General features: G+C 42.9%; 1 protein-coding gene across 1 annotated transcript in view; it reads left to right on the forward strand.

Annotated features, from left to right (window-relative positions):
* IL6ST (interleukin 6 cytokine family signal transducer) overlaps positions 1-13,177 on the forward strand; it is a 46,768-nt gene extending 33,591 nt beyond the window's left edge. The window contains exons 9-16 of the mRNA XM_056849037.1: positions 1,711-1,930; positions 4,607-4,792; positions 6,237-6,338; positions 6,677-6,823; positions 7,671-7,811; positions 9,226-9,322; positions 10,614-10,695; positions 12,441-13,177. Coding sequence (XP_056705015.1) covers positions 1,711-1,930; positions 4,607-4,792; positions 6,237-6,338; positions 6,677-6,823; positions 7,671-7,811; positions 9,226-9,322; positions 10,614-10,695; positions 12,441-13,151 — 1,686 coding nt within the window. The 3' untranslated portion in view covers positions 13,152-13,177. The remainder of the gene's footprint in view (positions 1-1,710; positions 1,931-4,606; positions 4,793-6,236; positions 6,339-6,676; positions 6,824-7,670; positions 7,812-9,225; positions 9,323-10,613; positions 10,696-12,440) is intronic.
* Positions 13,178-16,129: the final 2,952 nt, after the last annotated feature.

Here is a 16,129-nt window from a genome sequence, read left to right on the forward strand (position 1 = left end):
CCCACTCCTCCACATGAGCGGCAGAGGCTAATCTGGTGAAATGGATTTGTTTCCCCACTCCTACACATGAAGTCAGCTGGGTGACCTTGGGCCAGTCATGCTCTCTCAGCCCCGCCTACCTCACAGGGTGTCTGCTGTGGGGAGGGGAAGGGATGGTGATTGTAAGACGGTTTGATTCTTCCTTAAGTGGTAGAGAAAGTCGGCATTTAAATACCAACTTTTCCTCTTCTTTTTCTTCCTTCTCTTCTTCCTCCGAGTTCATGCTTGATTTGCTCTAGAACCCACTTATTTGTCTTTGTGGCATCCACAGTATCCATAAAACTCTCCTCCAACATCACTTTTCAAATGAATTAACTTTCTTCCTGTCATCTTTCATAGTTGTCCAACTTTCACACCCATACATATTAATGGAGAATAATGTGGGATAAATTATCTTGATCTTGGTTGCTTGCAACACATCCTTATGCTTAAGAATCTCTTCTAGCTCCTTCATGGTTGCCCTTCCCAGTCTCAATCTGATTTCTTGGTTGCAGTCTCCCTTTTGGTTGATGACGGAGCCAAGGAATAGAAAATCTTGAACAATTTCAATTTCTTCATTGTCAACCTTGAAGTTCTGTAATTCCCCAGTAGTCATTACTTTTTCGTCTTGATGTTCAGCTATAATCCTGCTTTGGCACTTTCTGCTTTAACCTTCATCAGTAGTTGTTTCAAGTCTTCACTGTTTTCTGCCAGTAATGTGGTGTCATCTCAAATTGTTAATGTTCCTCCTACCACTTTTAACTCCTCCTAAATAATCTAGCTTTCCTTATGATGTGTTCTGCACAGTAGATTGAAGGGTTAGGGAGATAAAATACCTGGTTGTCTGATACGTTTGCCAATTGAAAACCATTATGTTTCCCCATACTCTGCCCTAACAGTAGCCTCTTGTCCAGAGTACAGGTTGTGCATCAAAAAAATCAGACGTTGTGGCACACGTGTTTCTTTTAAAACCAATCATAGTTTTTAGTGATCCATACAGTCAAAAGCTTTGCTGGAAATAACATGAAATAACAGACTGATTTTCTTCTGAAATTCTCTCTTACACTCCAGTAACCAACATAAATTTACAATCAGTTCTCTAGTGGCTCTTCCTTTTCTGAATCCGGCTTAAACATCTGGCATTGATAGAAAATATAGTTGATAGTATTAGCAAATAATGTAAGGTTCCCCCCACCCAGTTGTGGGGAAAAGACCTGATTTCAATTAGAACTTAGCTCTTTCCCACTGAAAATAGGATCCCCCCCAAATAACCTTCCCCCCTTCATTTCTGTCTCCCTGTAAGCAGAGTTTTTAAAATTTATCTTTCATATCATGTCTTTCCTCCAAATAGCTCGGATTGGCACTTTAGCCTCTCAGCTGCCCTATGGGGGTGGGTTAGTCTAAGCGAATGTCACTTGCTGAGTTCTAACTTTCACTGATGTATGGTATTTGAAATTAAGTTTCTTGCCTCGCTTAGTACCAGAGCACTTATTTTTGTATACAGAAGTTTCGATCCCCGATAGTCTCCACTTAAAAGGATCTGAAGTAGCAAGGCTGGGGAAAAACTTGGAAAGCTGCTGCCAGGCAGAGTAGAGAGTGCTTGGCTAAATGAGCCAAAGGTCCGACTCTGCATAGGGCAGCTTCATGTGTTCTAACACAAGCCTGAAATCAAGCAAATCTACTTTTGAACAGGAGTTGGATCCTTCTGTCGCCAAAGGAATAATTTTAAGGTATGAAGTAATCGTCACGGCAAAGCCGCCGCTTTCTTTGTCATCTGAGTTCTTCAGTTTGAACACCACCCAGCTGGTTCTTAGTATACAGAATGGGACGTATGAAGTACGAGTCACAGCATATAACAGCGTTGGCTCATCTCCTGCATCACTTTTGATTATCCCAGCACCTAACTCAAAAGGTGAGTTTCCCATGTGAATTTATAAATGTTTCGTTTATCTGTAGTTTTTATTAAGGGGAGAGGACATCTTCCAAATGTTAGTGCTGGTGAAGTCTTGCTTCTTTTAAACTTCAGTTTGTCTGTAAATTTTGAATAATTCTTAGTTCTATTTTTATACAACTCTGAATGCACAAATCCACATGAACGTTGTGTTTGTTGCTGTACCTTCTATGGGACTGCAGAGTGTTTTTTTTTACTTTCTAGCACTGTATCTGAATATTAATTGTCCTGGTGTGGATCCTACTACTCCACTGAGCAAGGTTTATTAATCTTTTTCATGTTGCTATTAAAATATTCATACCCCACATTTCCTTTTGGTTGAAGTTTGAAGCCTTCCTCCAGTCTAAGGAGCCCTTCCTCCAACTTTAGTGGCTCTTCCATTGGAGGAAGTTCCTTCACTTTAGTTGGATCGAAGGGTACTTGAATGATCGTTGGATCCACCCCACTGGCTACCTGCACACTTGTTTATGTCGGAGTTCCATTGCCAATAACATGGTTCATGTTCGAGAAACTGCGGTGCCTGCTAAGTGTTAGATTTTGTGTGTTAGGTATTTGATCATTTACTAATTGAATTAAAAGCAACGGCCTTAATTTTCCTGTGTGTGTGTGTAAAGTGCCGTCAAGTCGCAGCCGACTTATGGCGACCCCTTTTTTGGGGGGTTTTCATGGCAAGAGACTAACAGAGGTGGTTTGCCAGTGCCTTCCTCTGCACAGCAACCCTGGTATTCCTTGGTGGTCTTCCATCCAAATACTAACCAAGGCTGACTGTGAGGGCCATGTGTCTCTGACTCCCCTTCCCCACCCCTGCTTCCTCTATCTCTGTTCCTTTGAACTCGTAAAAGCAGTTCACACCTCCCTTGCCTTCCCGGGCCCCGGCGCCTCATCCGTTTTTCCCAGGTGCCGCTCTTGCCCTCCCCTGCTGCGCTTCCTGCATGCACTCCCTCGGGCCGAATATGGCCTTGGGGCTCTGATAGTCCTAACAGTCTCTCTGGGACCTGTTTGATGTTTTGTATTGCACCAATCTATCTTGTAACTTCCCACGACAAAAGAGACTGGTAGTAGATATATACTGTAACCCTGATAAGCCAGCTCACTTGCAACTTCAAACCCGTGTCTGTCTGGTACTATCTGAAGTCTTCAATAAATCTTTTGTTTCTGCATCCAAGTCTGAGCAAGTGATTTTGCGAAGTTAGCACAGCTAGGTTGAGACTCTCACATTAAGTTGCAAGTGCTTGCCTTTTCGTTCTGCATCTGTACCTTAAGGGACAGTAATGCCAGGCGATGAGGATACCAAAGGGGGGCAGAATGTTATATACTGTAACCCTGATAAGCCAGCTCACTTGCAACTTCAAACCCGTGAGACTCTCACACTGACCCTGCTTGGCTTCTGAGATCTGACGAGATCAGGCTAGCCTGGGCCATCCAGGTCAGGGATTTTCCTAGTTCACCAAATTTTCACTGTCCCATATGATCTATTTCATCTCCAACTATATGCTCTTAGAAGATCTTGTCCTGGTCTGGGGAGCAAGAAAAGAGTGCTTCCTAAAACTCATTGCCTATCAGAGGAGCATGCCTATATTTTATTATGTGCTGTGGAACACAGGCAGGATGCTGCTGAAGTTGTCTTGTTTGTGGGCTTCCTAGAGGCACCTGGTTGGCCACTGTGTGAACAGACTGCTGGACTTGCTGGACCTTGGCCTGATCCAGCGTGGTTTTTCTTACGTTCTTATGCCTAGTTATGTCTTTGCTTTTACTTAAGACCCAGTTGCTCAGCAGACTGGTTTAGTATTTTCTGTCTAGCCAGTATATACAGCCTTCTGAATTTCATTAGAGCAATGTGTGCCCAAGCAGATGGAAGCAGGAAGGGACGTTCAAGTGGTTATTGTCAGTTTGACTTCAATTAATAGCATTGCATACAGGCTATATTAGGACATATCTGCCTGTTAAGCTGGATGTGGCAGGATGAGATGGAATTGAGATGATAGTGAATTTGTACCACTTAGGATTGCAGGTGGAAAGCACATTTTTTAACGCTCCCATGTCTTTAAAAGCACTTTCCTGCAAATAGAAAGCTTGTGCAGTGGGGAGGGGACTGGGAGGTGCAGTCAAAAGTGGTATCTTCTAAATGTGGCCTGAAGTGGTACGATCCATTTTTGCTGATGATCTTAGAGCCGTGTTGGCGAACCTATGGCATGCGTGCCAAGTCCGGCACGCTGAGCCCTCTCTGTGGGCACGCGTGGGGGCGGCGGGGGCTTTGAAGGGAGCACGGAGCTGTTCAAAGCCCCCCCTTCCCTGGACTCCCTGCCGGGGGGCCTCCCTTGCCGAGCTGGGAGGAAACCTCAGTATTCAGGTTAAATTGCCGTGTTGGCACTTTGCGATAAATAAGTGGGTTTTGGGTTGCAGTTTGGGCACTCGGTCCTGCCTTTCATGCTGGCTTGGCTTATTTATGATCTTAGCTGTAATTTCTGCTCAGGCTAAGTTCCAATTAGTGTGAAATTAACCCAGTAGTTATTACTAATTATTGCAGCCTTTTAACCTTTAAGTGATAAATAATTGTCATTGAAACTAGGAGTGTTTTAGCACATCTGCATTACAGCTCCTCCAGAAATGAAAACTTCCATTTTTTTTTTTTTTTAGGCCTTTCAGCTCCTGTGAAAGATGTTAAAGCGTTTCCTAAAGGTGAAAGGCTCTGGGTGGAGTGGACGGCTGCCAATGATTATGCCAATAAATACATAATTGAATGGTGTGAACAGTGTGACAGCTCAAGTTGCAGTTTTGAATGGCAGCAGGAACCTGGAACAGCACAAGGCTCATTTTTAAGAGGTAACCCTGAAAAGTCATGGGTGGATAACAGTGTTCAGAGGCAAATGGCAATCGAAGATTTATAGCATAATAAAGTTTTTTCTAGAAATGCAGTGACCCTTTCAATATATTGAGGCTTTAAAGAACAGAATTTAGTGTGAATATAAAAGAAAATGTAAATACTATGTAAATACTATGTATCTGTAATATTTAAACATCCATGTTTCCACACCTTCGTTCCATCTGGGGCAAATGCCATCTTGGTGTACTTACTTTTCTGTATGGGTAGGGAATAAATGCACAGAACTTAATGACTTTGTCAACTTAGCTGTATACCCTTCTGAGCCATTGGCTAAACTGCTGTGATGTCACAGAAGGGATCCATGAAAGTTTATTCATGACTTTCATGTGATAGCATATCAAAATTGCAGAGTGGTCATGATTTTATTTTGAACAACCAAGGTTATCTGTTACAAGCCCCAGCTAAAAACAGGTATTAAAACATTCCTGTTTAAATGTGTCCCTTATACGATTGGCCTCTCAGTTCCCTCTTCTATGCCAGAGGATTAAATTAATTTTTGCCATCATGCAAAAACCAGCTACAGTGGGCCATATGTGCCCAGTTTCTCAAAATCACACAAGCAGTGAAAAGTCCAGTTTTGCTGGAGTAGCCTCGCCAGCAGGAGCTGGAGGGATGGACATGTAATGTTACAGTTACATCAACCAACAGTAGAGCATTTTCAGCCTCTTTCAGGATTGTCGTTTTCAGCCACCATGAAAACATCCGCCGTTCTTCTGGTTTCCAGTTCCTTGCTGACTGGAAGTGAAATCTGAGAGTGAAGGAAACATTCTTGTTTACGAAACTTTCTGGTGCTGTATTTCCTATAAGTGGCCTTATAGGTTCTCAGAGGGATGGTGCTTTTCAGTCCTCTTCTCCTGCACCACCTCTCAAGAGGCTGAACAGGAACAAGCAGCTCCAGTCGGGGCTATGTAGTAGCCCACTTCTGGGGGCTTTTTCCTGAGCTCGTTCCCTCCTCCCCCTTATATCTTATCCTTTCTGGCTTCTGATGAGGAAAACATACTGCTAGTGATAACAGTGTATGGCAGGGTTCTGGAAATGCAATATTGAGAGTGTCTGGCAATGTTTTCTGTGTGACAAAACCAGATTCTCTAGAATTGCATTTAGCTGCGGATAATAGTGTTGTATAATTCTTTGAGAAACCTTGGAGGATTGATGATGGGCCAGTGTTGTCCCAGTCTTCAAACAGAGGGGGAAAGTTCCAGGGGGGGGGACCTTTTGTAATGGAAGAAAGACTAAGCCTCTGCCTCCATTTTGGGCTGCCTGGCAACCATCAAATCTTGAGCCCTGATGCCCTCTGACCCCGTAGTTACATTCTGGAGATCCTCTATGTATTTTGTTGAAAATATGTTCATTTGAAACTTAACTTTCCCCCCCTCCCTTTAGGAAATATAAAGCCACTCAAATGTTACTTGATAACCGTGTATCCGTTATATGCCAATGGTCCAGGAGTTGGAAAATCAACAGAAGCTTACCTTCGACAAGGTGGTAAGTTGAAAGCTCTATCAGATGCTTACTTTTCTTCCCCTCCCCCCCCCCCCCCCAATATAACCACAGGTATATTATGATATGTAACTCAGGCAGTTTCAGTACATTTTCAAGTTCTTCACGTTTTATATTTGTATTCCTAGACCATCTTATTCTCTGATAGTTTTTTTTTCTAAAACATGAAACCATATCTTTCAGTTTTAAATCGTATTTTAATACTAGGGCGGTGTCTTTTATTTTTCATTTTTAATCTCTCTTGTTGATGGAGCAATTCCCTTGCTAAAGTAGGCCTTACTAAAGAATTTGGTTTCAACAAGCAAAATGTTTTTCGTTAATAGAGCCGGCAAAAGGTCCCAGTGTTCGAACAAAGAAAGTTAGGAAAAATGAAGCCGTTTTAGAATGGGTTCCTCTTTCTGTGGCAGAACGGAATGGATTCATCAGATATTACTCAATATCTTATAAACTGGGGAATGGAAATGAAACAGGTATGTATAAACTTGTGTCTCTTTATAACTGAGCAGGACCTGAAGGCGTTTTACAGACGGCTTCATTAGCCAGTCATAGCCCATTGGGTACCCAGACATGAGGCACTTGTGTTGGCATTTATGACTGCAGCATTATTGTGATGATTTGTGATCGTGTACAAATTGGTTGTATTAATTGGTGTTCTTTATATCCTGCATACATTCTGCTGCCTCTGCAATCCCTGAGAACTCAATACTTTGATTTAGTATCAGTTAAGTAAAAGGCTTGCCTGGAAGAAGCAGGCAGCTTGATCATGAATGAAGCATGGTCTTGTCTAGTCACTAAGGGTTATGTGTCTGGGTGATGCAGAGGAAAACATCATTTTTCGCCAACATAAAATGTTAAAAGAATACTCTGTTGAGATAACGGATGTAATTCTGACTTGCAGATAGAAGTAGGAATGTTAGTAATATGGATGCCTGTAACAGCTGAAGCCCTGTTTACTAAAAATCTTGAACTGAATGTTAAGGAAATGCATGCAGGTTCTTGTTAACTCTCTTTTTTCATTTGTTTGAATAAGATTATATACCTCTAGTTAGATTGCTGTTCCCACCACTTCTGAGAATTCAAATATTAAACTTCATAAGACAAGAACTGTTTAGTTTGTATCGCTAATAACAGAGAGTTTCAGTTGAAGTCATAAATTGAAAATACAGATTGGGCAATATCGAGACCTATCTAAATATTCAGACTTCCTTTGGATTTGAATTGAGAAACTTCTTGTGATCAGCTTGTATGGATTTCATGCAAGGAAGATGTCCGCAATGTTTAAATAACACAAATAAAAGGAAATGTTCTTCTCTCTAGTTATTAATGTGGACCCCTCCACAACAGAATATACACTATCATCCTTATCAAGTGACACTTTGTATATGGTACAGATGGCAGCAGTCACAGAGAAGGGAGGAAAACGTGGTCCCGCTTTCACATTTACTACTCAGAAGTTTGGTGAGTTTCAACATACCGTATATACTTGCGTATAAGCCGAGTTTTTCAGCCCAAAAAAAGGGCTGAAAAAACCCCAACTCAGCTTATACGCGGGTCAATACGATAGGTGGAGGGAGGGAGGGGGAACTTACCATCGCCACCACCGCCCCCGCTGCCGGCCTGCGCGCCTTCCCTGCGGCCTGGGAGCGGCCAGCGGGGCCTTCCTGCACGCAATCAGGGCCCCGCCACTGCCGCCGGCCCGCGCGCAGGGAGGGCGCCGCCACCGCCTCCAGCTGATCAGCAGGCCTCGTCCTCCCACCTTTCCCGGTGAGTAGGGGGTTCAGGGGCTCTTCCCCCTCCCCCCCTAGGGTGGCGCTGGGGTCGGGGTGGGTCTGGAGGGCCCAGGAGGGGGTGGCGCTGGGGTCGGGGTGGGTCTGGAGGGCCTGGGAGGCCGGGAGGGAGGGCGACCCGGGGCAGGGGCGTTGTATAAGCCGACCCTCGGCTTATACATGGGTGTCTAATTTTTCCCCATTTTGGGGGTGAAATTAGGCACCTCGGCTTATACGCGGGTCAGCTTATACACGAGTATATACGGTAAGCATTCCAATTTTAAATGGCTTGAGTTGTAACTGAACTATTTATTTTGTGTACCCTGCCTTCCTAGTTAGAGTAAATACTCGCGGAGCTCTTCTCGGCCACATTTGTCATGATATAGTTGTAGAATACTCAGGGCTGCCACACCATGTTAACAACCACAGTTACAGGGCACCCGAGTGACGATCTAGCAAAATGAACTCCCAGCATTTAGGAAATAGGTGCTGTAGTATCCCGTGTCAAAGCACCGTTGCAGTGAAACAAAACACAGAGACCCTATAGTGGGCTAAAGGTGCCACAGACACCTCTGGGGAAGGGCATAACGATCAATAGGGATGTCAGCACAAAGATGCGAGTGCTGAGATCTATAAAGTTCAAGAGATGCCAATATATTCAATGCAAAAGAAACGGTGTCAGCATGAAGAATGGCCCCTGATAATGGCCGTCTGGAGAATGGAACTGATAACACTTGCTGTTTCTGAATTCCTGTGGGTTAAATAAGCCTTGGCCCACTTTATAGAAAGTTTGATTAGCTGTTCTTAATGTGTTTTGCCATCTTGTGCCAGTATCGGTTAATATTCACTTAAACTTACCGCCTTGCTTATCTTTTTGAACCTCTGACCTCTCTCAACATCCATTATTTGTAACTGCTAATTCTGTTTCAGAATTGGGTTTTTTTGGTAAGGGTTTTCATTATTTCTCCCCTCAAGACATCTGCTACTGCCATAGTCATTTGCTTTATTTCAAATGCTTTTAAATTTGTAGTGCTAAGGACGCCGTTATCAATTAACATTACCAAGTGTACGAAATGCAAATTCCATTTTTTGTGTTTACCTTTTAGGGGAAGGAGAAATTGAAGCAATAGTTGTCCCTGTGTGTCTAGCATTCCTGCTACTTACTCTCTTGGGAGTGCTGTTCTGCTTCAACAAGCGAGATGTGTAAGTGTTCTTACCAAGATTCTGTATAATGTGCTGTATTATCTTGGAACGAGATATTAAGGGGTCCTAGAATCATTCACAGTGCAGCAAGTTTGCCAAGGTGGGACACCTGAGATTTAACAGGGTAGGAAGGGATTCACTGAGTTACATCCACACTCATGTCTTACCAGCAGAACAGTTGAGGGTGAATGTGTGGATAACACATTCCTTTCTAAATAATGCATATTTCTACCCTTTTGTGACTGTTCGGTTCTTGGGAATGGAAACAGTTGGAAAGTGTCTTATTGCTACAGGCTGCCCACACAGATCTTAGAATCCTGCTAAATGTGTTTGCTTTTATGAGGCAATTTTGTTCTCTGTAAGATGTTTATGAAGGTCTTCATTGCGCTGCTAATTCATAACACTGGATAAATTTTCAGAGCTTTTTTTTCCCCTTCAAGAAAGACAGAATACTGAAACCATCGAGAATGAAAATTAAACTGTATTACCAAGTGGAAACAAATCACTTTGTACTACTTTCACTTTATAAGGCTTTTAAAGTAAAAAAAAAATTAGATGCTCCTGTTTGCTGCTTACCACACTGAGCATTCAAATGACACAGCCAAAGATTTTAGCTTAGTTTTCATTTTCAAGTGTGATCTTTACTTCAGGTCACTCCTCCTCCTCACTGCTTTCTTTCTGCCTTGTGTTTTATTTAGCTATGACATTACTAGTGAAATGACCATTGTGATGACGAGAAGGGTGGCCTGAGGTCTTTGCAGGGCTCTTCAAAGGGGAGCAGTGTGACGGTGCAGCATTCTGCACACTGAAACCCTGAGCCTGTCTGCCCGTCACTCTGCCTCCCCAGTCTGAAATGTCGCCTCCCTACTGCAGTGGCTTCACTTGGACTGTGTTCGTGCCACTTGCAAGGGACCCTTCACAGCGCCAGCCTCTCCTTGCATCCTTCCCCCAGCCATAGCAATAGCCCTAAGACAGAAGCTGCCTTTATTGCTCGGGTGGGGGGGTGTTTGGCTTTCCAGCTTCTGCCTGACTGCATAATGCTACTCTCTGTATGCATGGCATGGGACTTAAATGATAGTCCTGACATCAGTGTCTTAACAGCTGCAGAAATAGTAAACATCAAGAATGTATTTAAACACACACACAATAACGTTAAGTATCTTAAAAATGTAATGTAATGTAAAATTGTTAGTATGGTAGTTGATCTTGTATACCCATGAGAGAGGCATAAAGTTCTCAGTAAGTTCATGTGTTGACAGTTCAGTGACTTGTCTCTTTCAATCTTTGCCAGCATCAAGAAGCATATCTGGCCGAATGTGCCTGATCCTTCCAAGAGTGTAATTGCTCAGTGGTCACCTCAAACACCATCTAAGGTAAAAAATAAGGACCTTTCTCTTTGTGACAATTGTGTGCAATTATAAGCTGAATAGCAGGGAGTGCGTTTAGGGACGGACAAGGGTGGAGTTACACACCCTGTAAGTTTAAGGAGGTGGGTCCTCATGCTTTCAGCTGGTGGAAGGCATAAAATTTCACTTATATGAGAACTACTCTAGTTGTAGTAGGTAGAATCCTTTGAACATGTAATATGATGGTTGCGTTGCACTGAGTACCACAGATGTTTTAGATATAGAAGAAAACTTGTGTCTCTTCCTCGATGTAAACTAAACTCAGCTCTAACATAATGGGCCACAAGAACTACATGATTATTTTGCTGTATCTCAGTCGAAGAGTCTAAAAGACTTAGACTACATGTGAGAATATGATTCCACAAAGGGGGGACCTGCAAGGACTCCCAGGGGCAGTTCTCATTTCCCCCTCCTCCATTATTTCCTCTTTCCCCTCACTGAAGCCCTCATAGCCTCTCCCCCATTTCCTGCTTTCTTCTCTTCTTCCCACCCACCAGTCAACCTACCTTTATCTGCCCCCGTCTTCAGCTTTTTCTCTTTCCCTACCCCTGGCCCTGTTAAGTGGTGGGAACTTGGGGGGGGGCATGTCACTTTCCCCTTTATCCTTCCCCCACCATTTCTTCTTTCCTTCTTCCTGGCAGCCCCCATATCTTCACCTTTCCCTGCTTCCTTTTCTCCTACCAACCAACCAACTTTTTCTTTGCTCCCCATCTTCAGCTATTTATTTACTTTATATATACCATGCCTTTCTCCATAATGGGGACCCAAAGCAGCTTACATCATTCTCCTCTCCTCGCTTTTATCCTCACCCTGTGAGGTGGGTTAGACTTGAGAGTGTGTGACTGACCAAGTGAACTTCCATAGCAGAATGGGGATTTGAATCTGGGTCTCCTAGATCCTAGTTTGAAACTCTGATCACTACACCACACTAGCTTTCGTGAAATGTCTGCTTGTGAACATTAGCAAGCAGCCAAGCGTGGATGAGTCATGCACGTCAGATGGAATCAAGTTGCCCATTGAAGTCTTCACACAAAGGACCTTGAAAAGGTCCTTGCCCCTTGCCCCTGCCTTTTACTGACAGAAACCAAGGCTTGAATGCTGGCAATACTGTTTGGTTGCCTTGCAACTGAGGGCATTTGGTGCAGGTGCTGCATCTATTATTTGGGGGGATTTAACCCCCCCTTTTGTAGATTTCAAATATTTCTGCAAACCTGGGAGTTTTTTCAGGTTAATAGAAAGATGAATCTTTTCTGTTCATAGCTCCAGTCTCTGGATTTAAGTATCTATGGATGTTGAGAAGTAGTTATATTGATTTCACATTTTTTCTGGGGGGAAAACCTTCTCGATTGTAGATGTTTTGTGTAATAAAGCATGCAAGCAATTTCATTAATCACTTAGTGAGCATGAATCTAGTGTATTATGTATGCTGGAAAGAACAGAATTTTTTTTATAGAGAAACTGTTTTAAACTTGGGAGGAGGGCCTTGAATAGGAAGAACTTAAACCTAATACAGTTTGGGACTTAGTGGGATGGATACAATGCAGAAAAACTGAACGATGGTTGCGTTAACTTCCCATTCAAGAGAATCTTGATTTTTGGGAAGGAGATTGGGCTGAGAGGCCATGCCAAGACAACACAGCGTTAGGCACTGACTTGGTTTGCAATCAGGTTGCACCAAGTAGCCGTAAATCTTGTTTTGTGTTTTTTTGCAGCATTTTAATTCCAAAGAACAGATATATCCAGAAGGCAGCTTGACAGATGTCAGCGTGGTCGAAATTGAAGCTGATGACAAGAAATCCTTTTCTGAACAGGACCTGAAGCCTTTTGACTTGCTTAAAAAGGAGAAAAATGCCTCTGAGGGCCACAGTAGCGGTATAGGGGGGTCCTCCTGCATGTCATCTCCTCGACAGAGCGTTTCGGACAGTGATGAAGGTGAACCTGCTCAGAACACTTCCAGCACCGTGCAGTATTCAACCGTAGTGCTCAACGGCTACAGAGACCAGATACCTTCAGTTCAGACCTTTTCCAGGTCCGAATCTACCCAACCCCTGCTGGATTCAGAGGAGCGGCCAGAAGAGCAGCACGTAGTGGTCAGCGGTGGCGGCTCAACCCCGGCACACCGCTATTTCAAACAGAATTGTAACCGGGAGGAGCCCTTCGTCGACGAGTCTCATTTAGAAGGAGTAAAACCAATTTCTCCAATAAATGAAGAAGATGCTGCCGGACTTCAGGCCCCACAAGCGTGTGGCTCCATCCCAGAAAGAGAGGATCAGGAAGCTGCTTTAGCAGGCGTCTTCCACCCAAGCCCTGAAGGACAAACTCGGCAGTTTGAAACTTTGGGCATAAAGGCAGTAACTGAGGATGAGATGCCAAAATGTTATCTACCACAGACTGTGAGGCAGGGTGGTTACATGCCCCAGTGACTAAGAGAGAGTGCCTCTTGCTAGGCCTCCAATTACAGCCTCCTTTACATAAATTTAAAAAATTAATCTTGCTTCAGATGAACCATTCTCTTAATGGACGGGAACTTGGACAGCCTGTAGGTCTGGGAATTCTGGAGTAGATTCTTCCTTCAAGCACTACATCTCGGTCAAGTTTTCAGGAAAAAAATCTGTGATGCCTTTTTGGGCCTGTGGTGTCCAGTTTCATTTCAATGGGAAATAGAGGATTGCTTTCATTTTGCCACAGCGGTAAAGGCATAGAGATGGGGACTGACTGTAGATTATCTTCTTACCATTAGATTCTGAAGACATTAGGACTGTTACATGATGAATGCTTTCCTCTTTTTGCTAGGCCAGGGTCTGCCTTTAAAAAGTAAAGGAATTGCAATATTTTACCTTGAATGACCTTTTTTAAAAAAAGCAACCAGAGACCAAAGCTTTGACTGTCTCTGGCTCAAGGGAGAATGTCGAGGCTGCACAGATTCCCAGATGAACTGGCGAGAGAGGCTCCATTTATTCAAGGGCCCTTTTCGCACCCACCCCCTCCGGTTCTGTGCACACTCCTTTGCAGGAAACCGTGGAATTCATTACCAGAGAATGCAGTGATAGCCGCAAGTATAGATTACTTTAAAAGGGGGATTAGACAAATTTGTGGAGGAGAGGCCCATCGGTGGCAACAAACTCATGGATACTAAATGGAACCTCCACATTCAGAGGCAGTAAACATCTGACTACCGGTGCTGGGGGGAAACCTGAGGGGAAGACCTTAGCTTCTTTGCCCTGTTGTCGGCCATCTAGAGTAACTGGTTGGCCGCTATGTGATCCAGGATGCTGGACTACATGGACCGCTAGTCTGATCAGCAGGGCTCTTAATGTAAAGATCTGAAACGAACCAAGTAAAATAATCACCATCTAGTGTCGCTATTAGTATTACACCCCTCTCCTTTAGGCCTCTCTTAATTTGAGCCAAACCGTACTGAATTTTGGATGTTCTGTTTAGAACGTGAATGTTTTTGTGGCTGAATTCCAACCTGAAAAGCTCATACATGTTTCGTGCTCACCAAGTTAAGCTCTAGTAAAGTTAACATTTAAATTCATATTGTATAATGAAGTTTTATAAGGTGGGCATTGTGTTGTTAGTGGGTAAAGCCTGCCGTTCTTTCACAAACCGCCAGTGCCAAGGTCTGGTATTCCTTTGCTGCCAATACAGATTTCTAGAGCATTTTGAGAAAACTAGTTAAAAGGGCACCGGGAAGAGCCACAAAGCCTCAGCACTTTGCATGGGGGAGGGGGGCTATTCTGTCCCTTCTGCCTGCAACTTTTTCACTTCATGACAAAATCTTTCCTGAAAACGTTTCTTGCAGCCCTCTCTGTTTTCGTAATGAAATCACCCAGGACAGTTTGGTTCCTGTAAGCTGACTTGAATCTAATTGGTTTTTTGTATTGCCTTGCAGCATTAATAAGTCAACACTCTGATACTGAAAAAAAGCCAAAAACACTACAGCTGTTTTAAAGAGAAATAAAGGTTCCTTTTGATTGTTCCTCCAAATTTAATGATGTGTGGTGATTCGCATTTTCAGATCTCTGTGGCTAGGGAGCAGTCATCTCTGTCGGTCATTGTTGCTTCTCAAGATGTTACACCTGTTTGAATAGAAGGAAGGCTAGCTGGATGATCACACTGTCAATTCCAAGAAGGGATATCCATGAATAACTTTTAAACACTTCATCCACAAATCTATTCCAATGACAGCCATGTCCTTGAGTTCATTATCAGTAAAGGTGGTGATAACATGTGCCATAGCCTTGTATAAATCCTTCTAGGTTAGGATGTATTTACTCTCTTCTTGTTTGTACCATTGGGCTTCTTAACCGCACTTTGTATGTATTGTGGTAATACCTCTATCCAGCATTTTGTAAAAGTGCAATGATTTCCAGCCTTCTTGTTTAATGTGTACTGCTTTCTGCTTTGACTATTCAAGCTTGCCTTCTTTTTTCAGGAGCCTTTGACTACTCATAGTGAAGTGCATGTAGAATGATAGCTTACTCCGCCCTGGCAAAATGGATGGAAGCTAGTCAGAGAGAAATTGGGGCGACAGTGTGGAGTGGAAGGCTTGCTACCTGAAAATGCATCTTTTTTAAGTCCAACAATTTCAGCGCAATCCTATTAGATGTTCTCCAGTCCAAACCCATGAAGTCATGGATCTTAGACTAGAGTAATTTTGCACAGGATTGTCAGCAAGTCTTCTCTTCCTCCGATTACTTCTTTCCCCACAGCAAAGTCTCAAGTTTTGAAAATATCTCCCAAGAGAATTTTAATGGAAAGGGTGTTGATTTCAAAATACTGTCATCCTCCGTCCCCACCAAGTTCTGATGACATAGATCTCCAACAAGAATGTTTTTGAAATCAGTTCTAGAACTTCCTAATTCAGAATGCATTCAGTTTTCTATCACATACGAGGTATTCTGAACAGAAGGCTGATTTCGAAGCCAACTGATCAATTCCCAAATTAATTTTGTTAAAATAGAATCATTTTCTGCTGTGATGTTTCTGCCAGGAGCTCATTAAAAGTTTGTATTCAGAGTCTTCAGAGATTCAACACATTTGTATAAATGCAGAAATGCCTGTCTTCCTGGTATTATAATTCAAATTGTACTGTTCATGCGTTCTTTTACCATCTCTAACAACTTAAATGCAGATTCTCTTTTCATGAATTTTATGTGCCATATAGTGAGCACTGTATCTTGATATTTATACTCAATGTATTACTTGATCAGCTCTCAGCCAGATTCAGATATTTTACTGTCATGTTTATTGCACATCGGCACAATAAAGTCTGCCCAAAATGTATCATAAAACATGTAAAAACAAGGCAAATGTATTTGTGTTTTGGATTCATGAGCAACTGGGATTTTGTTGACTGACTTTTCCTTGACTTGCTGTTCTCTCTACATTTAAAGAG

The sequence above is a fragment of the Euleptes europaea genome, chromosome 4 (genome assembly GCF_029931775.1).
Source record: "Euleptes europaea isolate rEulEur1 chromosome 4, rEulEur1.hap1, whole genome shotgun sequence".
Lineage (NCBI taxonomy): Eukaryota > Metazoa > Chordata > Lepidosauria > Squamata > Sphaerodactylidae > Euleptes > Euleptes europaea.